Genomic DNA, 27,856 nt, shown 5'->3' on the forward strand with positions numbered 1-27,856 from the left:
AAGGAGAAAGTTGAAAGACCCAGCTTCCACTCAACCCCTTTTGTTCTCATAGTGACTAGCCCTTTATGTTTAAGAGTCACTCTAAAAATAGCTCAAGTGGAAAAAGGAAAACATATTTACTTATAGTTATAGAACTTCAGTTACAATCAGAATAATACAAAGGATAAAGAAAGAAATGGACGTCTCAGCCATCTTAGACTGAGATCCACCATTGTTGCCACATGATCAAAGGTTAGAAGGAAAAGTTTACATATCTGCTAACGTTTAAAGTCAGAAAAGAGAGAGACCAAACAAAACAACTGGAAGTAAACAAGCAGGAAGTGAGGGCTTGCCTCAAGCCTAGGAAAAAGGACTTTGCTGATAGGTTGGTGGTAAGGCATAATTATGTTAGGTTTCCCACTGAATCCCAGTGTTACGTTGCTTGCAAGATTATTATTTTTTCAACAGTAATGACAACAGGAAGAGGAAATTTTCAGTAATAAAAAACTTCCTATTTTTTCCCTGTGGCTTTTGAGACTCCTATGTAATCCCTTTCACTGCATGGAAGCTGTGAGAGCCACAGGACGGAGGGAGGAAGGCTGTAATTACAAAAATTTCCCCCTGCTGGAATGTCATCTGGAAGGAGGAATTTTCAGTAATTAAAAGACTCCTTCCTTTCTGCCATCTCCACATAATGCAAGGGATGAAATGCGAGTCAGAAAAGCTGCAGGATAAAAGGCTGGAAGTTTTTAATTACTGAAAATTGTCTTCTGTTGGTGTTGTCATCACCCTTTTACAAGCCTAGTTACACCAAAAGGATTTCAGTCAAGATCTGATTTTCATGATGTGTGAACACTGTGTGATTGGATTGGAACTTGCATGAAGTGAGTTTCCATTGGTACAGAAGGAAGAGAATGGAATAGCCATTTTTCTAATTGCTTATTTTCTGTGGTGTGAAGGGCTGCAGGGGAACTCAGAAGCATCCACTGATAACCTGGATCCCCCTCCATAATTGCATCCTAGCTTGTATTCTTAGAAATAGGCTTTGGTTAGCATATTTGTTGGGGGGGGGGAAATGTCCCAGCAATATCACCATGCTTACTTGAAGGTAGTTGTCAAGTATGCTTTAATTTAAGCAGGGCACAAAGTAGCAATGAATGTGCTGACTTCATCCTCCAGTTGCCTCTGCCTTTCTGGCTGAAAGTTCCTTGCTAGACAAGGGTTGTGTCCTTCCTCAGCCAGTGTCAGACGTAATCCAAAGAATATGAGCAGAGGCAAGAACCATCCCTTACAACAGTATGCAACATTACATTAACCTGGAAATAATAATACCTATGAAAACAGCATTGTTTATTGTGCTGCTACAGGAAATGGGAAGTTGATATACTAAAGATATCACAATCTTAATGTTTTCCGAAACAAAATGTTGCAGTTCGAAGCTCCTCCTAGTCAGATTCTCTAGCTGCTACCCCTCTATTTTGCCATCTCCCTTATCAAATAGTGGTTCGGCCCTCTGGATATGCCTGATTCTCTTTGGGCTGCTTCTCCCCCTCCCTCCATTTGTGGCCTTTTTAAAATGGTGGGTAGAACATGCTTATGTTCAGTAACAGCCACATTAAGACCGTCAAGTTTCTCTATTGTTGTCTGTGGGACAGTTCTTGCATCTGCCCAAGGGACATTCTAACATGGCCTCTCAGTGTGAACCAAGAAATGAACCATCCAGAAAATGAGGTGGTTCTGTGTTACTTTCAACCTCTGTACTCTAGGTATTATTAATGTATTTCCATAATGGCAATATGCTGTTTCCCCGATTAGCACCTTCAGTGTTTTTCCTTAAGTGTGGAACATCAGGCTCACAAAACATTATTTTTATTGAAATTAAAATAATTTCATTATTTTATAGCAATTTTAGAGGCATTAGGCTGTCAGGCAAGTTGACTGATGCAGTAATGTACAATGCTAAATTAAGTATTTCACATATTTTTTATAAGATGTGAAACAATTATTTTGATTCCAGTGAGTGCTTCAGAGCAAGTTGGTTTAATGAAACGCTGTGGAAGCAAGAATCCATATCGTCCTTTGTCTTGCAGTTCAAAAGTGAAAGAATATTTTATGCCAAGGTCGTATGCCCAATCATCTGAACCTCCTGGAGCTAAATCTAAGGGGGAAACCAGAAACATTCATTATTCATGCCCAGCTCGGATACCTTCTCTCAGTTATGGGTTTGTTCAGAAAGAGAGATATTTAAAACATTAGTATTGTAATACACATATACTTACATATGGTTTGTGCACCGGAGCCTGCCAGATAGCGGTTTTGATGTTTAAGTCTAATGGTATTAGCTACTTTGTTAGCCAGAAATTGCTGAAACAAAAAGTTAATTAGTGGTCTTTGAAAACTCAGCACTGGTAAATGTGGGTTTCTGTTTCAACAACAGCTTCTGCTAAGACACCACAAGCTTGCACACAGAGCAGAGGAATTCCCCAGTATGGAGACTGGTGAGCGTGGCTAGTCTTTTGAGAAAGTGCAGTGGTCATGTTCCAAAAATAGGAGCTAGAGGGCAAGCTTGCCCGTTCACCAAATGGCTTCTGTGACGGATGTGGCCCATTGTCAGAATACTATTTTCCAAGGAGACAACCCATTTCACAAAAGGCAAAGCTGTGGTGCTTAGAGAAATACCTTCCAAGCAAAACTCCACAGCAAAACAAGTCAGCGAACAAATCCAAGAAGACAGCAGAACATAAAGAGTCCTCTATCATCATTTCTGCGCCCCCCCCCCCCAGCTTCACTGACACTCATTACTAACATTTGTCCCTTGGACATTTTAAACATGAGGCACTAGGTTATAGTTGCCTCATCATATATGTTCCCAAAGAATGGTTCTGGGGTTCACAGGCCTTTCTTGGAGATGGCACTGAACACCAGTGTTTCGTTTTGCTGCATGGCAACCTTCTAATTTTCTACTAAGTTAATTTTTTTTAATTAACCAAATCTAAGAAGGACTAGGTGGGCACCAGAGGAGGTGTGCATCAGTCCTGTGGGAACCTAGATCGCACAATGTTCACGCTGTTATAAAAACTATATATTAAATAAATGTGTTTTTATTTTGAACATTTTGAAAATATAAAGTATTCGATGAAAATGCGTTGAACAGAATGCCAAGCCTGGCTCAAGAGGAAGTCGGCAGCAATCCCATAAACATGCTAGCATTTTATTAACGTCTGACCTCGTCCAGTGATTATATATAGCTTTAATTTTGTCAAAACCTGTATTCTTGCAAGAGTTACTATGCACATAATTTTTAGCCAGTCATCACTGGTTAAAATATTCTGGCTCAGTGTTTTGGTTTTGAGGAACAAACAACCTAAAGCATGGATGCAAATTACTTTTACTTTTTGCAGAAGGGACACAAAGCATAACTGTAAAACTGAGTCCATACCTTGCAATATCACTAGTAATTATTATTTTTTTCTGGTTTAAATGATTACTTTAAACATTTTATGCACTATTGAAAGCTAGAATGTGCTTCTGAACTTCAGCTGCCTAGAGTGGTCGTATAGACCAGATGGGCGGGATATAAATCAAATAAATAAATAAATAAATAAACTTAAATATAACAACATAGTGCTCAGAATATTTTATATCCCTTAGAAAATAAGGCAGGGCTATTCAGAAATGTGATGATAAGCTGTAGCTTGTTATTGGGACAGCAAACCAGAAGTAGAAGTGGGAGTATATATGTTAAGTCCAAGGTTCTCCTCGCTGCTCATTTTTACAGTATCAAACTATGGTTGATCATTAAGTCTGAACTGAGCCTATAAGCAGACACTTCTAATACATTACTTAAGATTTTTATCTTCTCTGTACATCCCAGGAGAAAAAAATCCATCACTAACTGTCCCAAAGCTGGAACATGGTAGGCCTCTACGGTTGGATAAAAACATAGATAAGATTCTTACCAGTTCATCATGATCTTTACTTTTATTTGTAGTATAAGAATATGGGAACAAAACCATCTGGGAGTAAGAGTGCATTGTTATGTATGCCTTAATCTGATCCTTGTGCTTTCTGATAAAATTAGCCACAGCTCTTACTTCCGGTTCAGACTCAGGGTAAGGTCCACAGTATATCTCTTCACAGTCATCGTCAGATGCACCTGTACCTTTAAGACACAACATTAAAGTGGTTTATTGAAGAAGAAAAATCCCCTTTAAAACTATTGAATGCACTACTAAGCTAAGGAACACTTTTCATTCTGTATTCCTGTTAGAATTTAAATTTGAACTAAACATACATACATTTCCAGAAGGTGCATTATTGTCACACTTGTATAGAAATGAGAAATGCAATCATCTTCTATTAAATCCTATGTGGGATCCCCCCCCCCCCCCCCGGAAGATTAAGATGCAGAAAGAAATACTGTGATTCTTTGTCTTTTAAAGTATTGGTCTGGCTCAGAAATGGGGATTTTTTTCAGTAGTCTTGCAGGGGAGTGTAATCTAATTGAGGACTGGATCCAAGGATATATAAAGTTGTCATCAAAATTATTCAACTCCCATTGCAAATCAGGTTTATTGTCAAAATTTACAAACTTTCAGCTGACCACTACTGACCCATAAGCACAAGAAATGTTGGCTCCAATTATGTTCAAAATCATATAAAGAGACCATAAAAGTTTTGGGATTTTGTTCTGTGGCCTAATGGATCAATGGTATATCTGGAGGAATGAGAAGGAAGTATACACTGAAAAGAACACTGTGCCTACAGTTAAGCATGGTTGATGCTCTGCGGTTGCTTTTTATCCTCTTGAACTGGAAACCTACAGCATGTGGACGGCAAGATGGAGTCATTGAAATATCAAGAAATTCTAGGAGAAAACGTCATGCCACCTGTGAGGAAGCTGAAGCTTGGGTGTCATTGGATCTTCAAACAGGACAGTGATCCCAAACATTCCTCACATTCCACCAAGGTTGCAGAAATAGTCCTAGAAGATTCCACAGTGGCCATCATAGTCACCTGATTTGAACCCCACAGAAAATCTCTGGTGGGATTTGAAGAAGACGGTTGCAGCACACAAACCCAAGAATATTCCTAACTGGAGGTCATTGGTCATGAGGAATGGGTTAAGATTCCTCAGGAAGCCTGCCGAATTCATTAAAAGTTGCATTTTCAGTTAAATTTGGGGAACCTACCTGAAGCTTTCGTTGTGTTGAGCTATTTCAATTGCTTTCATTTTATTTGTTCATTGCAAACAGCGCTGAAAGTCTAAATTTTGACAATAAACTTGATTTGCAATGGGAGTTGAATAATTTTGATGACAATTGCAACAGCATCTTATTTACTGTTTTCAAGCTGGTTAGTATAGAAAAAAGCAATTACAAAAGTAGGTTTGAAAGGGAGGGGATCAGCTGAAGTAAATTATACCCACAAATACTCACATGCGTGCACCTACAGCAGTGGCGTCTAACACCAGAGGTCTATAGGTCACAAGTGCATATCCCTACACATGCTCCCCATCAAAATTTGGAGACAAAATGGTTTAGTGAGAAAGCTCCCTTGTTAATATTGTGGAGAAAACTGAGTTTATGGGGAGCTTTGCATTCAGAATGGCCCTCTTAACTGCTGTATCCTTTGTTGGGTCAGCAAATGGAGGAGGACTGGAGCTTGGAGAACTTTATAGCTCATGGGATCCCCAAGTCAGCATGGCTACTGGCTTGGCATTCAAGGACTTGGGGTCCAAAGAAAAAGAAGAGCCATTTTTTCCAAGTTGTGGCATGTTTTCAAATGAAAACTATTAGGACATCTGAGTTTGCCTCCATATCTTTGAGGTTCTAGATTACTCACTATTTCACTGATTAAAGGTGCACACTGACAAAGTTCATTTTCATTTTGCTATTTCGATCGCATGCTTAAAAAAAACCCTTTTGTGCCATGAATCAATATACACTATTACTTGCAAAATGCTTGGAACTACAATATTTGAAGTTTAATCAACACAGTCTGCACATATACTGTATACTGAATTTTTTAACAGAGCAATCCTGTGCATGTTTACACAGAAGTAAACTGCACAGAGTTCCCTGAGTTTTACTCCCAGATAAATGGCCATAGGTTTGCAGCCTTAAAAGCTATGGCATATACAAAATGCATACAGGTGTACTTTAAAGAAAAAAACATACATATATATAATTTCCTCTTACCACACCAGCCTGCATCAAAGTTTCTGTTCAGGTCTGTGCCAACACATATGTTGTTGCCATGCTCTGAACGGCTTTTTCTCCACATTCGTTTCTGTAGATACAATATCCATCATTTTTAAGTAGTTTAAGGTTATCACCAGCATTTAATCTGGGATGAAAGGCCATCTCTGATCACAAAATCATAGATCTGTAATGACTGCCTAGGTTGGGTCAAAGCAAACTCACTGAACAGTATGAAAAAAATCCATGAGATTTCACTGCATGAAAGGGAACAACCACATTTTACTATATAAATTAAGGCTGTGAAAAAAACCCTAAGAAAATAAAGAGAAAATATTAAAAGTTGAACACTCTAAGAAGAAAAGCAACAACTGAATACCGCTTTTTACTTTTTTTTTCTTTGCCATTTCTGTGGGGTTTTACAATAATCACATCATCAAGTCAATTCTGACTTAGTGATCATTTCCAGAGTTTGTCACACGCTGCTTAGAAGTGGTTTCCCAGTTCCTTCCCCAGTGGGGGAGGACTCTCTGTGGCTATAGACTACAAAGCTTGTCCAAGGCCACACAGGCTGTTTCCTCTCACAAAAGGTACAGTGGGGAATTGAACTCCCAATCTTTGGTTCTGAACCTGGATTCCTAACTGACTGAAATGATGAATAAACTGATTTGCTCTGATGTTCCCTTTCCAGATTAAGTGCTTCACAGTTATAGGACTGGTTTTACATAGGTCTGTCATGGGAATATTTCTGGGACCAGAAACAAAAATATTACAGGTAACTCATTATTAAAGATGAAACAATGTTAGCACTGGAGACTAAAGATGAGCGTGAACCACCAGTTTGGTGATTGGTGCCAGTTTGGCTGATGGCCTCACAGCTGTTCGACGGTTTGGTGTCCCACCCCCTGTGGTGGGCACCCACTTGAAGGCAGCACCCTGGCTCCCCTGCCTGGCCTCCTCCAGATACTGGCTCTCAGTGGTGCCTGCCAGAGGGAGTGGGGCACCAAAGCACAGAACAGCTGTGTGACTGTTGGCCTAACCATGGTAGGTAGAAGGCCAAGGACCATTCGATGATCTAATGAGAACATGAAACCTGCTTCATAATCTAGAACCCCACTGTAAATGGTGTGGAAAACATGCTGGACTAATTCTGTATCAATCCAAGTCAAGTTCTTTGTATACTCTGAGATTTCCCTTCCCTTTTTTTTCCCTTGGCCACCTTGAATTTCATTCCACAAGGAAATCAACACCAGTTTTCTTATAGCTGTGAGGTACAGAAGCAAAATGTTATAAGACTGAGCCACCTGCCCTTCCTTCTGGGGCCTTCCTCTCTCAGGAAGCCGTTGGGAGTGATCTTTGGACTTGGTAACCAGGTTACAATCTCATCTCCAGTCTGAATACACTTCTTAGAAAGAGCTGTGTGTCACTCACTCTCTGTGTTCTGCCACACACTCCAAAGAGACCGTTGGATAAGGAAAACAGAGATAAGAAAAGGAATAAGCCATTGTCTCTTGATGAGGAGAGAAGGAGCGGGAACATTAAGAAGAAGGGGGCCCCTGAGTGACTGATGTTCACTTTGTGGTGACAAACAAAGCAAGGGTTCTCAACCTAACATTTCATCTGTCAATGAACCCAAGTCCCTGTGTGACAGAAACAAACAAACAAACAAAAAAGCACTTTTCCAAAAATGACCCTACTATGTTTACAGACATTCTGTTACTCTATTTTATTGTTCAGAATACAGGGTGTGGGGACAGGGAGAACAGGAGATTAGGAGTAACACAAAGGCCGAAATCCAATAGCTACTTTTCTGATGGAGTACTTCATTGAATCAATGAGATTTACATCAGTGGTGACCTACCATGTCTCATTGATTCTGTGAGTTTATGCTAGTTGAAGCTTGCAAATGACTTTGGCCCTGAAGAGCCTCAGTTGGTTCTAGCCTGGGAAAAGGACACAGATCTTCCTTGGCAGGTAAAGTCAGTAGGAAGTGGCATATCACACTTGGAGAAGGCCGTTGGGATTGAGGGGGACTATATTCTTAGTCCCAACTGGGAAAACTTCATGTCCCACCTGCACTAGTTCTATGTCTCTCCAGTGCTACATAGTGAGAGGTAGAGAACCATGGTTCTCAGTACAGAAAGTCTTGGGGAGCAGATGTATCAGCTGGAGGGGTGTCAGGGTGATGTGCTCAACTGGAATTTGCTTTATAAAACACAGCTGCACACTGTTCCATGCATGTTACGTCACCATCTTTACAGGAGTCCTGAGGATATGAAGAAACTACATGTTGCATCGTGAACTTGCAAACCTTTAGCTCTAAGTGTTGATTATCTTATCAAGGCAATAAAATACTGATTTGATCATTGAAGAGGGTTATGCCATGCAGCGTGTTAATAGCTTTTCTCTTGCCTCCTCCCTGCCTTGCCATGTCAGGTTAGTTTCTGCCATGTCTTCCAGCCATTTTCAACACAGGGAAGCTAGGCTGTAAAGACAGCTTGGTGGCCCAGGGAGTGTGACCTCCTTTGTGGCCGAAGGAAAGCCATCTGCACAGCACCTGGCCTGAGAGATTAAGCCCAACTAGACTCAAGAGAAACTCCTCAGGGTATGCGAGTATCTACATGTTCTTTTTGGTATTTGTTACCATGCTGCATCCCTGTCAACCTATCAACCGTTGCTAGGGATGATTGTACCAGTGGCAGTGATTTTTTAAAAGAAATTAAAGACCCTCACATCCTGTGGCCCCCAACAGGTTCCCAACAGTGAAAGGGATCTTATGGAATCCTCAGATCTTTGTGGGGAGGGAGAATGAAATCAGAAATTTTAAATTTCTGAAAAACTGCCATATCCGATGACATCAGCCTTACGTGGCATCAATTTACGCAAATTAGATTTCAGCCACTGCACATTTATTCTATTAAAGGTTTAGATTAGGTAGAGTGGGGTGTGCATGTGATGATTTTTCTTCCTTATGCACCCCTGCTTGCTTTAGAAATAGATTGATCCCTTGTTGCTTTGCTTCTGCTCCTTTGGAGTCATTTTCAGGGGTTTTCTTAAGGCTTTTGGAGTGCCCAGATCACAAACGGAAAACTCAAAATTAAAGAATCTAGAAGAGGACTGCCCTTCTGTGTAAAATGAAATGACTGGGACACCAAAAATACGAAAATGAGGCACTCTCTGAAATAACCTGAAATGAAAGAAATGCAAAAAAAAAGTTCACTGTGCACATTAATAGTTGTGTCCATAAAATGGCAAACTCCTTAATGAACAATGTTATCTGTAGGAAATTAGCTTGCCCTTGATTTTCTAGAAACACTTAAGGATCTAGGCTCCATTCGAGAACAGACTGAATATATTGGATCACTGCTTTCAGCCATATTAGACTGAAACCATAGTCTTCACAGGGCTTCTTCTAGAACCAAGAACTGGGAGTAGCTGGCAATTATACAATAGTATTCCTAAATCTCGGGACAAAGCATCATAAAACCTCTGAAAATTTGGCACTTACATTAGTCCATGTGTATTCATAGCCATCTACATTCATTACTGGCATGATATAGAAATCAAGATGCTGTAAAAGTTCTGCCATTGACACATCTATTGATTCTCGAGGATTTCTGTTGAGAGACTGGGTTGCCTGAATAAAAGGGAAGAACAAGATGTAAAAGAAAGGGCCAAAAAACCCCACAAAATTTTCACTCTTCCACTGGAATGGTGCATGTTCCACCCACCTCTCTCAAAAGAGAGAGAGAGAGAGAACATGTGGCATATTCTTTTTGCTGGACTGGTCAGATTATTTGGGGAAGAATGCAATACACAACCTCTCTTACTTTCCTACTTGGGTAGCCGATATGAATACTTGACATCCTTGAGCCATTGCAAAGGGCATAGCCCATGACAGAGCCCAAAGTTAGCCTTGACCTACCTTTAAAAAGCAACAGCAGTCACCAAATTTCTGGCACAAGGCTCTCAGCAGTGTGAAATAGCTGGGTCTGGCCCCTCCCTTGCAGACATACCACAGCAAGGGCACAGCAGAAAACTGAAGCAGTGGCTAGACACAATCATCTGGCACCTCTGCACTGCTTCTACCAACAGATGAATTTACTAGAGTAAGAGGGGACAACCAGGGGCACGTTGCCAATGACCTCTCAAATCAGGAGCCTGCTTTGTGTGCCTCTTATCACCTCCCTTTTTCCATTCTTTACAGTGCCCCAGTTAGGGTTTCTGTTGTTGTTGTTGTTGTTTAGTTGTTAGGTCATGCCCAGCTCTTCATGGTCCCATGGACCAGAGCACGCCAGGCCCTCCTGTCTTCCACTGCCTCCCGGAGTTTGGTCACATTCATGTTGGTAGCTTCGATGACACTGTCCAACCATCTCGTCCTCTGTCGTCCCCTTCTCCTCTTGCCCTCACACTCTACTCTCTGATTTTTTTTAATTTCTTAGTCTCGATGGAAGCTCATTTTGGAATCAACAACAAAATACTGACTTCAATGAACTGAACTTAGAGCAAACTACACTTCTGAGAGATGGTCTTAATTGACTAGATAGGCAGGATATAAATAAAATAAATAAATAAAAAATGGAAAATGTAGCTATGCTACTAGTTGGCAACATAACTAAGAGAGAGAAAGAGAGTAAGAAGTAAAAGGTACATGGGAGAAGGTGAAGACAAACCCGAGGGAATTTGTCAGCTTCATGTCAGAGTTTCAGAGTTGGCACTGTTGATCACCCATATGCTTGGGGATATGTTTCAGCCCATGCAATACTGAACTAAGCCATATTGGACCATTCAAGAAATGTACATAGCATGGACAATTCAAGGTATTTGTTTTAGGCCACTCTACAATTCTCTTGTGCCTGGAAGGATCTTGAACAGTCTTAGGAGCCCATTCCACACTCTGCCTTGGTGCCTCCCCATTCACTAGCCATCTGTGGAGATTTATTTTTGACCATGGACACGGTATCCTTTGTTCCTCTTCAAATTCCCTAACCCAACTTTTCCAGGACAGTGGTTAAAACGCATGGCAGGCCACATGAACTGTATGGCCCCAATTCAGTTTTCGCTTTACTTCTGAATCCTCATTCTCAGGTTTAACAACACTTTACATTTATGGAACTCCATGTGCTACTTTCCCACTTCCTGCCTTTGTCTAAGTTGTCTTCTTTTTATTTTAGACAGTGACGTCTTTAGGAGTCCTGGGGCTTTCAAGGTAAATGAGATATCTAAGGAGTGATTTTACGAGTTCCACTCCCCCAGTGAGTTTCCATGGCTGAGCAGGGATTCAAACTCTGGTCTCCAGAATCCAAGTCCATCACCACTACACCACACTGGGTACCAATATGTACACATAGATGTATTACTGTAGTTGTAAACAGGACAGTACGTCTACTTACATATGCTGTGAACCAAAGACAAAAGGCAGGAGCAATCCATTCCCTGGCATGAATGCCACAGTCAATCCAAACTGCATTTTTTGGTGTTCTGTCGCCATTTGAAAGCTAAGAGAAGGGTGTAACAGGAAAGCTTAAATTACACAGCAGGAATGCACTACCTTTTTAAAAATTTCATAGCCCTTGTTTCATAGCCCAATCGGCAAGTGTGCCTGTGGTAATGGTGGTGGGTGGAAGACTGACAACACACATGTAGGAATGCATAAACACAAATGTGATTCTTACTCTTATGATCATTTTTCCACCGAGCAATACAGAGCACAGCTGAGTTTCAGACATACAAAGCATGGCTTCTACCTACACACTTCTCAGGAGTAAGTCACAATGCAAAGCTTTCAGGTGCACAAAGCATAACTCAGCTCCAAGCATGTGTGTGTGTGTGTGTGTGTTTATGTATACATACACATAAATAGATACAGAAACAGACAGAGTGAGATGAATCAATACAACTGCCTGCATTTTTTAATTCTTCTCGGATTGTTCATGGGTAGGGAAACTACCACGATGAACAACTGCCTGTCAAAATTGCAGCACTAGTTTTACAAGATTTCAACTGTTACCTCAGTTGAACTGCAGGCAGGAGTTACACAGCTATCTGTGTGTACTGGTTCAGCAGCTCCAGGGTTTCTTCTCAAGATCTACTGGATTCTACCTTGCTGTTTATTTAATGAAGTGTTTCCTAAGGCCTAAGGTCAGATGCCACCTGAACATCTGCATTCCCAGCAATTGAATGAAGGACACCAGGGCTCTTTTCTCTGAACTCCAACTCAGTGATGAGGGGAAAGGGACCAACAGTTGTTAATAAGATTGCTGTTGCAATAAGCATTTTATCTCCAAGAAAGTCTATGAGCAATGAGTCATGAAAATAACTATGGGCATGAGTAGGGCAAAAGTCTCCTCCAGTTCAAGATGGGAAATGCTGGGGCAGAAGTACAGTGTTTCCACTTCGATATATTGTCAGGTAGGCAGGCAACGAGTTGAAATACTTTAGAGACAGGATATCTCATTTTGGTCCCAGAAAGATGGGGGGATAACAAGGTACAGACAGCTGCTGCCTTGGTTCTTAACATCTTGTCCCTCATCCATTGGCGGTGATAACTTACTGTAGGTGAGGACAGTACAGAAATCTGGAGCATCTTCCAACCCTTTGTTTCTCCTGTGTAGATGGGGTATTCTGTAGGGAGCTGGGCGAAAGCATTGAGCATAAGGTAGGGAGTTACTGACAAACTGTACCTTCAAAACATACAGTGGCCGTTTCTCATAGGAAGCTCCAATTAATATTTTTTTGATAAAATCAGTATGTTTTTCAGCCATATCATCAATCCAGGAATATATCTGGAATAATAAAGACAATTTTGTTAGCATGGACAGCTTCAGCTTGCGGTGCTTTTAAGTGTTTGAATTATAGCATTAATGCTCCAGTTTTGGTCCTGTATGTCATGGAATCCAGAGCGGTATATCTGGAGTACCCGGGTGCTAACTAGCCTAGACCAATAGTCAAGAGTTTTATATCTTAAAAGGAACTTACTATATTGCTCATAATCTCTCAGCCAGTGGTTGGTCCAATTGCCCAAGTCATTGGTTACATCATGCATTATTAGCAGCTTGCATTGTCATTACCAGCAAGTTAGACATTGGGGAAATACTCTCTAGTTTGCTATAGCAGCTAATTCTGATATTTTGTTGTTGTGTGCCATCAAGTCATTCCCAGTCTATGGTGACCCTAAAAGTTTCTGAGATACATCATATGGTTCATTAATGGTTTTGGCCTGTATCTCTGGGATAGGACTGAGAGGCACTTTTTAAATGGAGAATGGAGAAAGTGGTGCTGGAGAAAGTGGTGCTGGGGGTGGGGGGAACTCCTGTTTGACACCCTGGTCGCTAGCCTGCAGGGTCCCCTCAGGGTTCTCTTTTGTCTCCTATGTCAGTTAACATCTACATGAAACTGCTGGGAGAGGCTGTCCAGAGTTTGGGGGTCCAGTGTCGCCAGTATGTGGATGATACCCAACTCTACCTCTCCTTGCCACCTAAATTAGAGGAAGTTGCTTTCAGCTCTAGATCAGTGTCTCATGTCAGTAATGGACAGTATGAGGGTGAATAAAATGATATTTAATCCAGACCAGAGAAGACAGAGGTACTTCTAGTGAGTGTGAGACAGAAGGCGAGAGGGATGGCCCGCTCACTGGAGAGCTGTCCCTCCCCCCCCAAGTGAGGATAAGGAGGAAAGACCCCAGCCAGGACCAGAGCCTGCGGCAGAAGCCCAGCAAGATATAGAAATAGTGGAGCTGACTGAAGAAATGCAGGGTGTAACAATGAGAGAGGTTCAGGAAGAAAAGGTGGGAAAGGAGAGGAAAAAAAGAGGGTGGAGTTTGAGGCAGGAACAGGGGAGGTAAAAAGGAAGGAGAGTCAGTTGCCACCAGGTTGGGAATGGGTGTGGATGGAGGATCCCTGGACGGGATTATGGGAGAGTCTAAGAGTGCCTAAGGAGGAGGCAGATTACAGAAGAAGAAGGGAGATACCCTCCAGACCCTCCTATTGGGGAGAAGCCAAGGCTAGGGAGTGGAGGAGAAAGGTTTCTTTGAACCAAAAGAGGAGCCAAAAGCCGAACCCTCACATATTGGTGCCTTCAACATCGGGAGGCCCTACAGAAGATTGGCTCCGCAAAGTAACAGAAGGACAAGAAGCCCTCATAAAACAACTAGCAGATCAACAGCAATTACTGATTACCCAATTAACACAAACACACCTGGCCACACTGTTATCAGGACGTTGCAAGAGAAAACACTGATAATAAACCAGCCAACCATAAAAATACAAAAAATGGGACCACATTACAACTTGGCGGCATTCCTCAAACACATTTGAAAGATCAGCAACAATGGCACAATGTCCAAAGAAACACTGGGCATTGATCCTCACTCCATACTTGACGGGACTACCACAAGAAATAGTGGACACACTAGACCTGACAGACGCGGGAGATTATACGAAGGTCAAAACAGCTATTTTAAACATGCTGAGCTTGAATGAAGAAGTGTATTGGAGACGGTTTAGAGATCTATGACTATGACCAGGAATCCACCCAGAACCCTAGCACAGAAGATGAGGGTCAATGCCGTGAGGTGGGTGTGTCAGGATTTTGTTCTTTTGGTGAACAGGGAGTTAAATTTTAATATTGTAATGAAGTGCAGAGTCAGGAATGTAAGGTAAAAGCCAATGTAATGACTTACAGCATACAGGTGTAACAAGATGATGTAATGAATGATTGTTAAGCAAGACCAGCTGTAAAGGGTGAAATGTGATTGGTTGTTCTGGCTATAAATGTAACAGAGACAGAACAGGCCTTTGCCACTCAGCAATAAGTCTGGTGGTCATTTACTTCTATGTCATTGCTCTGAATGTTGTGCCAAATGTGTATTGCCATGTATATATGTGTAGCCATATCTAATATACTATAATCACTAAGAACTGTCTCATGTTGTTTTCTCCCCACGTCTAAGTCTCTAAGTCTCTTACTTTGCTAAAGTTAAGTGGGAAGAATGGAAGCAGTCTGATAGGAGGCTCTGTGTAACTAGTGTCCTTAAGTTTCAAGGCTTGTCTTTTAAACATAGTGCTTTTGCCAAGCTTCATATTCAACCAGACTCTAAGAGGTTTTCTTGAGGCCAGGGCCTCATTAAGGCTCTGGAGTTTTGGCCCCACACCAACAGGGTGCAACCCAAAGGAAAGATGGTGGATCGTATTAGAGATCGTGATCATGGAACAACTTATATCTGTGTTAGGAGCAGGTCCCAGAAAATGGGTGATGAAGAACAAACCCGCCAACCTAGGGGTTGCTATAACTTTGTTGGAGGACTATTTAGGAGTGGAAGAGCCATTGTTAAACCGAGGAATGATGCATGTGGAAAAACACAAAGGTAAGGACAAGATGGCCGAAGCAGCAGGGAGTGCAAACCTGAAAGGGCCGAACAGCCAAGATTACAAGAAAACCTGGCCAGACTGTATAGAATTTGTTAATCTAACAGGCAGCCAGATACCAAGACCCACGACAACGGCTGAGCCAGCCCAAGCACAACAAGCGGCAACATGGTCCACACCAGAGGAGTGCATGGTGGCATGTTATGGTTGTGGACAATTTGGGCATGTTAAAAAGTATTGTCCAACCAAAGAATGCACATGGGCAAACATACATGCCCTCATGGCCAAGGCTGGTACAGGCGATCATCCGGCCTGGATAGTAAAAGCAAAAGTGAATGGAATATGGAAAAGGGCGCTCATTGATATGGGGTGTAGCAACACCCTTATAAGAGATTTGCAGGGGGAGAGACTACCTGAACAGATGTCTATCAAATGTGTTCACAGGGATGTTAACCCTTATGGAGTGATATTAGCCCAAGTTGAGATAGGAGACCAGATGAGAGAGATGAAAGTCGGGGTGGTACCTGGGTTGGGAAGAGAAATGCTATTAGGAAGAGACTGGCCAGGAGTGAAAGAACTAACCCAAACAACAGCTGAGGTGCACAATGGGGAAGTGGAAACTTGTATGTTAGAGGAAGAAATGCTTAACATGTCCAGGGGTCAACTGAGGAATTGGCAGCAAGATGACATGAGACTGGAAGAGATCTGGCTAAGGGCGGTTCCAGAAGGAACTACTGTATGCAAGAGGGAGAAGTAAATTTTGAAATGAGGGATGGAGTGCTGTACCGTGGAAGCAAAACAGACCTTGGGGAGGAAACCCAACTGGTACTTCCCAAAAGACTTAAAGGATTGATACTAGGACTGGCCCATGATGTGCCACTAGCAAGTCATTTGGCTATACAAAAGACATTGGCGAGAGTCCGACAGGTTTTTCTAGCCACTCATGGCCAAGGAAGTAGAGGAATATTGCCGATCTTGTCCTGAGTGCCAAATCACACAGCCAAAGCCTCAATGTGGGGGGAGTTAATGCCGATGCCCCTGTGGACCGACCCTTTGATCGCATTGCTTTAGATATTGTAGGATCTTTAGTGAAGTTGGCAGGAGGGCATTTGTATATTCTGGTGATAACTGGTTATGCGACCAGATACCCAGAAACAATTCCCCTGCGTACCACCGCGATGAAGGTGCTGGCCAAAGAGCTGCTAGGGGTATTCTCTAGAATGGGATTCCCTGAGGAAGTCTTGACCAACCAGGAGTCTAACTTTATGATCCTAACATTCAAGCAGATGTGGGAGTTGCTCAGAGTAAAACCATTGAAGACATCCATTTACCACCCTCAAGCGAATGGCTTGGTAGAAAGTTTTAATAGAACACTAAAGAGAATGTTGAGAAAATTGGTAGAATAAAAGCCAAGAGAATGACATCTGTTCTTGGTCCCACTGATGTTTGCAGTGAGGGAGGCCCCACAATTGTCGACTGGGTTTTCTCCTTTCAAATTAATGTATGGGAGAAATCCTACGGGGCTGCTGGACCTGGTCAGAGAGAAATGGGAAGAGGGGGAAGACCTATCCAAACCCTTGTTACAACAGATAATGGAGATAAGAGAGAGCTTACAGACTGCTTGGGACCTGGCTAAGGAGGCCTTGGGCAAGACCCAGGAGAACCAGAAATATAGATATGACAAACAGGTAAAACCCTGAGAGTTTGAAACAGGTAAAAAGGTTTTAGTGCTGCTACCAACAGAATCAGCCAAACTATTCGCTAAATGGCAGGGACCCTATGAGTTTGTGAGAAAGATTAGTGAGGTGGATTATGAAGTGTACATCTTAGATAAGAAAAAGAAACTATAAGTACCACATGTTAATTTGCTAAAGCGCTGGGTAGATAGCGAAACCTTCTTTTGAGATTATGAAGAAGAATTGGGGCCAGAAGTAGAAGAGATAGAGACAGAAAGGGATGTGCAGATACTTATTGATGAAAGGCTAGAACCACCACAGGAAGCTCAAGTATGACAGATTGAAAGAGAGTTCCCTGATGTTTTTTCTAAGAAACCGGGTCACATCAATTTGGTAGAACACAGTATTGAAACCAGACCCGGTGTAATAGTAAGGTCGGCAGGGAGGTATTGGCCATGGCAGTTGACTTTGGTTATAGAACAAGAACTGAAATGCTAAACCTTGGGGTAATAGAACCTGCCAAGAGGCCAAGGGGCAGCTACCCCATAGTGGTGCCAAAACCAGTTGGTGTGGTGCAGTTCTGCATCGACTATCGTAAGGTCAAAGTGGTCTCCAAATTCAATACATACCCCATGCCCAAAGTGGGAGATCTTCTAGACAAACTAGGGGGCGAGGCTTACCTATCATCACTGATCATAGAAAAGGGTATTGGCAGATCCCCTTAAGAGACCAAGATAAAGAGAAAACAGCCTTTTCCACCCCGAGGGGCCTCTTCCAATTCACCCAAATGCCTTTTGCATTACATGGGGCAGCTGCCACCTTTCAACGTCTGATGGATAAGGTTTTATGCCCAGTTCAAGACTGCACTGTCACCTACATAGATGATATTATATATAGTTCTACTTGGGAGGAACATCTGATTCACTTACGCAGGGTCTTGGAGGAACTGAGGAGGGCAGGACTTACTGCAAACCCTTACAAATGTAGGATAGCCAGATCCATGGTAGATTATTTGGGCTTTCTGGTGGGAAGAGGGGAGATACAACCCCAAGAAGAAAAAGTCACTAAAATTACTCAGTGGTACTGCCTGAGGACAAAAAGGGAAGTACAACAGTTTTTGAGTCTAGTGGGATACTACAGACAGTTCATACCACAATTCTCTGTCATCACTGCCCCTTTAACTGACCTGACTAAGAAGAGAGCAGGGAGATTGGTACAAATGGGGAGAGGCCCAGGAAAAAGCCTTCCAAGTGCTAAAATCGGTATTATGTGATTTACCTGTGAGGTTTGCACCAGATTTCAATTTCCCCTTTGTGCTTTTCATGGATGCTTCAGACAAGGGCCTAGGAGCCATTCTAGCTCAGATACGCAATGGGGTAGAACATCCTGTCCTCTATCTTAGCCAAAAGTTGACATCAAGAGAACAAAAATACGTTCTGTTATTGAGAAGGAAGTTTTGGCGATACGATGGGCCACTCATGCCTTGAAGGGGCACCTTCCACATTAATAACTGATTACGTCCCTTTGTAGTGGCTGGTGCAAATGAAAGACACCAATCCCACTCGGTGGTATCTGGCCCTTCAACCTTACACCTTCACGGTTCAATATAGGAAAGGGAAGGAACATTCTAAGCTAGATTATTTCTCCCGGCAGGGCCCGTGGGCAAGAAGCAGTGAGGAATGGGTGTGGATGGAGGATCCCTGGATGGGATTATGGGAGAGGCCAAGAGTGCCTAAGAAGGAGGTGGATTACAGAAGAAGAAGGGAGATACCCTCCAGACCCTCCTATTGGGGAGAAGCCGAGGCTAGGGAGTGGAGGAGAAAGGTTAAGAGAAGAGAAAGAGACGAGAGAGAATGGAGAGAGAGAGAGGCTAGAATGGTGAATAAGAGAGATGAGGAGGAAGAATTACAGGAAGGACCCTCGGAGGATCGAGACCCCGAGACACGAACCCTGTGGAATGGCAATCAGGATGACGAGACCGTGACCTTGTTGGAAGGTTCAATGGGGTAGACCGTGAAAGACTGGGTACCCGCTGATTTACCGGGACCATTAAAAATAGTTAAGGCAACCCGTTCCTGTTTGAAGATTGGAGACCCCTTCTGGACCCTTGGCAGGAGAAAAGACTCATAATCATGTTACAGAGACTTGTTTATTGTTAATTGCACCAATAAATCTTTCACCTGTTTTGAAGCAACAAAAATCTACTGATTTCTTTGAATCGAAAGGGGAGCCAAAAGTCGAACCCTCACAGTGAGTTGAATGAAAGATCAAAGAATTGGGATTCAGCTTGTGCAGGATGGGGTTACGTTCCCTCTGAAAACCCAGGTGCACAGCTTGGGGTGCTCCTGGATTCCTCTCTGACTCTCGATGCCCAGGTTTCCCCAGTGGCCAGGTGTGCCTTTGCACAATTAAAACTAGTGTCCTAGCTGAGCCTGTTCCTGGAGAGATCTGATCTGGCCATGATGATATATGACTTAGTTTCATCCTGGCAGGATTACTGTAACACACGCCACATAGGGCTGCCTCTTGAATGTGACAGCCAGATGGCGAACTGGGGCAGGTCACAGGGATTACACCACCCTCCTGTAACAGCAGCTCCACTGTTTGCCAGTCCATTTCCAGGCACAATTCAAAGTACTGGTTCTAACCTATAAAGCCCTACACAGCTTGAGTCCAAGCTATCTCAAGGACCGTGTCCCCTTTATGAGCCTGCTCAGGGGTAATCAGGAGCCCCTCAGTCCCACCACCTTCACAGGCGTGTTTGGTGGGGACTCAAGAGAAGACCTTCTCTATTGCTGTTCCCAGACTCTGGAACTCCCTCCCATGGGAGGCGAGATTGGCCTCATCTTTGATGTCCGTCTGAAAGCAGGCAAAGACCTTTCTCTTCAGGCAAGCTTTCCCAGAGTAAATGGCTCTGCAATACTAAGGTTGTTGCAGTATGTTAGAACACAAGGTCTCTGAGTGGAGAGCAAAGTCAGCTACCAGCTGAGGAGATCCATCTCTACTTTGTCTCCCTCTTGTGGTAAGAGGGATCAGGCAAGAGACTGGGAAGCTTCTGTAAGATGAACTTGCCTTTAACCTTATCTTACATATACTGGTCTGTGTTGCTTTACATACCGTACAGTGGAATGAGCATTGAATCGTATATCAGAAAATTCAGAATAAATGTATTAACGAAGGGGAAATGTGGAGAAAGCAATACAGAGATTTCACAAGAGATATTACTAACAGTTAGATCAGAAGTATGTTTACTCAGATGAAAGTGGCACCATGTTTTGAATTTTTTCCTGCAGGTCTGGGGCTGCCATCCTTGACACAGTTCCCTGGGAGTAAGTAGACTATGTCTAGATGGGCGGCAAATAAATAAATAAATAAATAAATAAATAAATAAATAAATAAATAAATAAATAAATAAATAAATAAATAAATAAATAAGCCCCCACTAATTTGGTCAGATTTATCTTTGAATAGAACAATATAGCATTGTTTTATGAACCTGCTAAAACTCTCAAGTGTAGATAGGACAGATTATTAAAACAAATAAAATAAATAATAGAAATATCTTACAACTTTTAGAGAATGATACTGTTCGTAAAATGATCTGGAGCTACGAGGGGTGACGGTGTCATTTACAGTTTGTGTCTCAATAATCCTGTGGACATCTTCCAGTAAAACTCTAGGAATGAAGAAAGAAAGAAAGGCATAACATTTAAGAAACCATTAAAAATATTTAAATGTCTTTAATTTTACATATACACTGCAGGAAATTAAGAACTATACCTGTACACAATGGCAGACCGGTCAAGTGTTGCTTTGACATCATTGACATCAGATACATTGACATAGAAATGTACCTCTTTGTTTTTCTTGATGTTCCTGGGTGAGTCAGGTTGCCAAAGCACAATCTTTTACGTTTCCAAAAAACAATTGGAAAAAAAATTGAAACCAAAGGTGGTTAATAGGTATCTGAACATACATACATGTATTTATTTATTGCCTCTCTCCCATGGGGCTAACAATAATAACGTTTTAAGAAATTGAAACATAGTTTGAAAATGCAATTAAACGTATATCAATAAAAGAAAGTAAATGAATACCAATGGAAATGGAACAAACAGCTACCTGAAAAAGAGCAGCAGTCGGTGTGACTTCAGTTTCAGGGCAGCTGGAAATCTACTCTTGGGTTTAGTTTGAGTTTTATACAAGTCAATCAAGAAGCTGAACTCTGTACCCAAAACTGATTCAGCACCTTGGAGAATTCTTGTAAGCGCTGATTAAAATCCAAAACTGGATTCACAGTCCTCCTGAACCTGGGCTCGATAGCTACCACTCCTGCAACCACTTTATTTCTGGAGCTTTTTCCAAGCTATACTCAAACCCACAAACTGAGCTGCAGGTTGATCTGACATTTTCCTTGCAGCTCAGCTAGAGGGAAGTTCTTGTCAAGCTGCAGAAAAAGTCATCGGCTGAGTTAATGCTGAATGATTGGTTTCTGTTGACATAATAACCTTCTCCTTCCCTTCTACTACAACTTGAGTAGTTTTGCAATCAAAGAGGACACTGATGGTGCTTTTTAAAAAAAAATCAAGGCAACAGTGAATATTGTAGTTTGCAGCACTGTGCAGACAATGCTAAAACGTATGGTCAAGAGGGGCAAGCTTGGTAACTAAATAAATACATGAATTAAACACGCACTCATCTATTAGCTGAAGGGGCAGAGCTTGCAATATTATTTTTGAAATCTGACATATTTGCTTTAGTCTTTATTGTTTTGACTGTATAATGCATTGACACTATTCATTACTTTATAAGCTTAAAAACAGTGTTTTAAGTAAATGTATTATTCCATTGTTCTGTATTAAAACTTTGCTACTGCCTCCTGACCCACAAACTCCTCTTGAATGTTGGAGAATTAAGAAGTAAATGTTACTTCTTATACCACTTCCATCCAACTATCCAAAACATGGTAGCATTAAAATAAAAATGCAAGGCGAATGGACATTCTTATCTACTCTCATTTTACCAAAGAGGATCACATTACTTGTAAGACACACTGCCAGGCTTGTTGGGTGGGGGTTTAAGGTCCATGATCTTTCTGTAGAAAACAACATACAACATGCAGTTTGGGTTTAATGTGTCATTTGTTGTGGAATCTTGGGATTTAGTAAATTCCTTTCATCAGCAGAGTATGAAGTAAAAAAAAATCCAGCCTAGAGCACAGGGAAAAACAGGAAGGAAGAATAGCTAAAAATCCAACTTCATTCATCTCTCATGTATATATGAAATTACTCATACAACTAGCTTAAGGTGGAAAAAGAAAGTATCTTTACTTACAGTTGATCCTCAATTGCAATCAGAACAACAAAGAGAATAAAAGAAAGAATTGCACCCAACCATGTGGGAGGCTTAAACCACCATGGTGGCATCCACAAAATGAAAAAACAAAACAAAACAGAAAGATCAGGAGCAGTGTGGCTTCATCTCTGCTCTTCACAGAGTTCAGGAAGGAAGAGCGGAGAGTAAACAAACAAAGAACAGAAGCAGAGACAGGTGCAGAAGAGAGGCATGGCTTTCCTCAAGCCAGGGCAAATAGACTTTGCTAATAGGTTAGTGAGAAAGGTGCGCAGTCAGCCCAATAAAGTCCCTCGGAGTATTAAAAATCTCCCCCACTGAAAGCCAGTATTGGTAAGCACGCAAGGTTGCTATTTTTCTCCAATGTCATCTAGACCAGTGGTCTCCAACCTTGGCCCTCCAGATGTTCTTGGACCTCATCTCCCAGAAATCCTGGCCAGTAGGGGTGATGGTGACGGCTTCTGGGAGTTGTAGTCCAAGAACATCTGGAGGCCCAAGGTTGGGGACCACTGATTTAAATGCTACCCCAAGGACAATTAGCATCTTAGTCAGGTCAGTTAAAGGGGCAGTGATGGCAGAGAGGAAGCCGCCTAGAGTGGTCGTTTGATCAGATAGGCGGGGTATAAATAGAATAAATAAATAAAATAAAATAAATAGAGGTGTATTCCAGAAAATAATAATACATTTATTCAGTGTGGAAAACAGGAGCAAGGTGGAAAATCTTTTTTTTTTAAAAAAAGAAGCTAAAACAAGTAGTCACAGAGAGGAACTAGAGGCCTGCCATCTCCACTAAGTAGTACTGTGCTCCGTGAAAAGAGTGTAAATGTTCTCCTGCAGAGTAAAAAAAGTTTGCTAAAGATAGCCTCCCATTTTTTCTCTAGCTTCACAGCAATTTGTCAGTACTTTAATAAGGCATGTGTGTCTGCATTTACTACTGTGTTGGCTTGTCTATGATTGGAGAAAGTTGCCTTAATTGCAGTAGCTTGTTGGAAGCTGTTACCTCAAAAGTAGTGGTCAAATTCCGGAGGAATTCAACTTGTGAGTCCGATCGTGGAAGAACCCACAAAACCTGATCACTGGAACAGAAGAAGGGAGGGAAGACAGGCAAACGTTTGATAGTGCAAAAATACAGAGTAATGAAACAACTGGAGATGACAATTCAGGACAGAGAAATGACCACCAGCCCGGTCTCAGAAAGTCTGTTTTTAAGAAAAATTGATATAATGACATACTAAAGTCATCCACACCTACATATTGGTCATCCTACCATTGCTCTGTTTATGGATGGCTCAAAGCCTATACAAATATGTATGAACATATCCTCATTCAGTCCTGATCGTGAGTTACAAGAATTAAGTTAAAATGAAGAAAGGGAAGAAAAGACAGTTTGAGAATGTAATGCCCAGGCTCTGTGTAGGCTACAGAAATTAAAGCAGATTTCTCACTTGCGCTAACACTGCTAGAGAATAGACAGCCAGGTGACCTCACTAGGAGACCTTTCTCAGTGTTTCTGGGACTGGAATATACAGGAGTGGCCTTAGCTTTCATTGGGTTGGTGGGTGGGTAAAGCTGCCAGCCTTCTTCCCTTATTGGTATCAGTTCAGTGTCTTCTTCAGTATTAATACTCCCAGTTTCCTTTTTCCTGTCTTTAATCATGTTACACCTTTTTTTACTTTTCACATTTTAAACCCTAGAATATGCTGAATTTCACAAGAATCTGTGGGAGGTGCTGCTCCATCCTAGGAAGTCTTTGTTCTGCCCTGTGGTTGCCATGGAAACACAGTAATTGCCATGATTCAGTTAGGGTTTCAACATTCAGCACAGCCTCGTTTCAGTTGTTTCTTCTAATTTTTTTTTAACCCCATCCTTAAAATATTGACCTAAATACAACTGCTAGTCCCAACTAGAGTAGGTCTATCAGTCCCATAAATATTTACAGTAGGACCATGGTATCATTGGGGAATTGATTCTAAGGATGCTGGAGGACCCCTGCAGATGCTGAAAAACTGCAGAAATAGGGAACGATGTACATAGCATAGTCTCTGGCTCTATCTACTGGCCAGTTCTGGTAAATACAATGTGGAAAGTATATGTATTTCTAGTTGTTGTTTTTAAATTTTAATATTTTCAAGCAGCGAATAAGTAAATCCGTCAATACTGATCTCACAGATCAGGGGCTCCTACTGTACTAACCATTCCACAATTGATTAAATGGGTCTACTCTATGTAGAAAGTGAAACTGGTTTTCGACCATGAACAGCACAGCCCTATCTACTGAATGGCTTAAGAAAAATTAATTGACTTGTTACTGTAGCAATGAAGTAAGATCTCTAGAGATGATTTGGACCAGGCAGCAATTTCAGCTCAGATATATAGTATTAGCAAGTGTAAGCCAGCATTTTTACTCGAAATCTATGATTCGCAGCTGAATTCATAAAGTGAAGAACACTGCTCGTAAGCCCATGTTGGAGGAATAGATTTCTCCTCGTGACATGAAAAAGTCAAGAGAAGCCAAACGGCAGCTTCGCCTATTACTTCTGAGTGAAGGTTCTGTTTGCTTCACAGAGGAAAGCACCATTTGATACTGCAGGCATGAAATAACAAACATACATCTCTGTGGGTCCTGTTCTGTGCCTCTCTTTATCTCACAGCCCGTAACCATGGCAACCTTGTTCTTGGGCAATCATTGCAAACAGAAATCCTACACAGGAGGAACAGGCCAAAGACTAATGCTGCAATCATAAGCATATTTATTAAATAGAGAATAAGCCCCACTAAAAGCAGTTCAGTCTTCTTATGGGCATCATCTTGATAAGAAGGCCACTAAACAATCTTAATGTAAAAATGAACATGAAATGGAATACACAGTAAATCTATGATACTGTGATTTTATTTAAAATGAATGTATTATGCTGCCATTCATATACTATATGATCTTGTTCTTTGATCAACTTTACCTGTAATTATGGGAATGTGCTCCATATTATGAGTCTTTCCTGAGGATTTTATAGGATTTAAACATTTTTATTTATTCTTAGCTAATAATGCTATTCTGAAGTTGAATTTTAGAAAGCACTGAAGATCAGTACTATTTAATCTCCGGTCCATATTTTAATGTTTTTCTCCTGTATTTACGGTCACTGAGGATTCAGAAAGTTGATCTACTCATATTTACATCTTTAAAAAAACCCATTTCACATTATTACGAAATAAGATAATAACATGTAAATCCAAGGTTCTGCTTTAATGTGGAAAGTTATTTTTTAAGAATGACATTGAAAGAAAAAAATGTGTTTGTTTTTTTTTTCATTTTAAAAATTGCAAACCCTACATCCTTTCACTCATGTATTAGATCCACTGAATTCGGTGAGGCCTACTTCTGAATAGACATTTATAGGATTTAACAGTTTGCCTTAATATGTTACTGTACTTTACTGGCTTTGAACCAAATTCATGTGTAATTTAACCATGGAGAACACTTATCTTTACAGGTGGCATTTAAAGATTAAATTTTCCCAAAAGCACCTATATTGTACTCAGTTTGTTGCTCAAACAGAAATAAGTACTGTACAGTTGACTTTCTCACACTCAACCTTTTGGGAGCATGCATTTACATTGGTCAAATATTTCCTGTCTCTTTCACTAGAAAAATAAATACTTACCTTTGGAGAGCAGAGGCATAGGTCTTGTCACTGAAGAGGAATACTATACCAATTAAAAGGAAAAGCCTCATAGCAGCCATTTGCAAGGAAATCAAGCAAGAGAGTGAAGGTTGAAGACCTACATTGTTGATTTTCTAATGCCTCTGTTGAAAGAGTGGTTAAAATTTAATGTTTTCTCTTTTTCTAACCTTCTGACTCTTATTCCACTGTGGCTGAGGCAAGGTTTCTTCACTATTTTTTTTAGTGAGAATTCTCAACATTGTTAAGTGCACTTCCACACAGGAGGCTAATTGCTAAAAGTGACAAAATATTTTCTCCAAACCACAATAAAAACTGTTGTGTTGTTCTTGCTATGTGCCATCAAGTCACCTCTGACTTATAGGTGACCTTATGAGTGAGTGACCTCCAAAATGTTCTCTCCTCAACAGCCCTGAAAAATTCTTATGAACACTTGCCTGTGGCTTCCTTTCGGAAGTCCATCCTTTTTCCTTTTTTTCCTGCTGTCTTCAACTTTTCCTAACATTATTGTCTTTTTGAGTGAATCTTGCCTTTTCATAATGTTCCCAGCCTCTGTTTTATAAGTTTTGCTTCCAGAGGAAGTTCAGACTTGAACTTTGATCTTGAACCCCACTTGTTTGTCTTTCTGGAAGTCCAGAGTATCTGCAAAGCTCTTTTTCAGCATCATTTTTCAAGCAAATCATTTTTCCCCCTGTCAGCTATCTTCACTGTCCAGCTTTCACAACCATATTGTGTAATCAGGAATACAGTACAAGAGTGTGGATTATCGTGGTCTTGGTCTTATTATATGTCTCTGGATTTGTTCAAACATAAGCAAAATAGCCTTTCCTCTTGTTTGCTTATTTAAAATATTTACATGCAACCTTTCTGCGTGACAGTAGGCCACAAAGGTCACTGATCAGAAGCAAAAATGAACTGACGTCCATTCATGAAACGGATGCCATTTCATTGTGCCATGCCTTGTGCCACAACAAATGTGTTAAATCTTTAAGAAGGCACAAGGCTCTTCTTGTTTTTGCCGCAAATAACTAATATTGCTACACCTCTAGAAATGTGTTGAAAGCTGTGACATAAAGGCCAAACATTGTGAGACGTAAAGGTAGCAACATGAAGGTGAGACATGATGGGACCCATATTTTCATCTTTCACCTGTCTATAGAAGGATGGGAAATGGCCATTAAAATCCAGTCTGAATGCCGTGTGATAGGGCTTTGAGCAGTACACTGCATCTGGAGGTGTTCCCACTTCCATATCTAATGCATGTGTTCACAAATTGTTGATCTATACACAGAGAAAGGTATTTATACAGTTAAGCTTTTCATAAAGTTAAATGTTAATGAGCATTTACAAAATGCATGTTTAATGCCTAAAGAGCTGTACCTAACTAGAGTATAAAGTGTCAAGGACCCTCATCTTTCTACTGAGCTGAATATACCTAGAAATTGAGGCAGAATATCTGAAGCAATATCTAAGGGCAGTTACACTATGAAAATGAATGACAAGGATCGGAGTTTCTGAAGGATAAAGTCATGTAGTCACATGGTTTTTGGATGAATGCGTGCATACTCTCAGAAAAATATTTAATTCAATTTTAAACAGTACAG

At 41.2% G+C, this 27,856-nt stretch overlaps 1 protein-coding gene across 2 annotated transcripts; it reads right to left on the reverse strand.

Annotated features, from left to right (window-relative positions):
- Window positions 1-100: 100 nt before the first annotated feature.
- Window positions 101-27,823, reverse strand: CPB2 (carboxypeptidase B2). Of its 2 annotated transcripts, none has more exons than XM_073002627.2 (11): window positions 26,235-27,823; window positions 23,573-23,648; window positions 21,001-21,125; window positions 20,788-20,896; window positions 12,863-12,964; window positions 11,573-11,677; window positions 9,688-9,816; window positions 6,180-6,270; window positions 3,939-4,141; window positions 2,259-2,343; window positions 101-2,137 (listed from the first exon to the last, which is right to left on the reverse strand). In XM_073002627.2, the coding sequence occupies exons 1-11, from the start codon at window positions 26,312-26,314 to the stop codon at window positions 1,953-1,955; spliced, it is 1,290 nt and encodes a 429-aa protein (XP_072858728.2). In that variant the 5' UTR covers window positions 26,315-27,823; the 3' UTR covers window positions 101-1,952. The 2 variants fall into 2 exon arrangements, with proteins under 2 accessions (XP_072858728.2, XP_072858737.2); XM_073002636.2 differs by having other exon boundaries at window positions 1,833-2,137; window positions 4,074-4,141.
- Between the last annotated feature and the right edge of the window lie 33 nt (window positions 27,824-27,856).

Source organism: Pogona vitticeps, chromosome 1, assembly GCF_051106095.1.
Source record: "Pogona vitticeps strain Pit_001003342236 chromosome 1, PviZW2.1, whole genome shotgun sequence".
Lineage (NCBI taxonomy): Eukaryota > Metazoa > Chordata > Lepidosauria > Squamata > Agamidae > Pogona > Pogona vitticeps.

Bases quoted from the DNA above. Each gene is read 5' to 3' on its own strand.
- CPB2 (XM_073002627.2), bottom strand. From the start codon at position 26,314: ATGGCTGCTATGAGGCTTTTCCTTTTAATTGGTATAGTATTCCTCTTC. The intron at 21,126-23,572 runs GTAACAGCTTCC...GAAACGTAAAAG, and splicing joins ATTTGACCACTACTTTTGAG to ATTGTGCTTTGGCAACCTGA. The intron at 2,344-3,938 runs GTAAGAATCTTA...TTTTTGTTTCAG, and splicing joins GTAAAGATCATGATGAACTG to CAATTTCTGGCTAACAAAGT.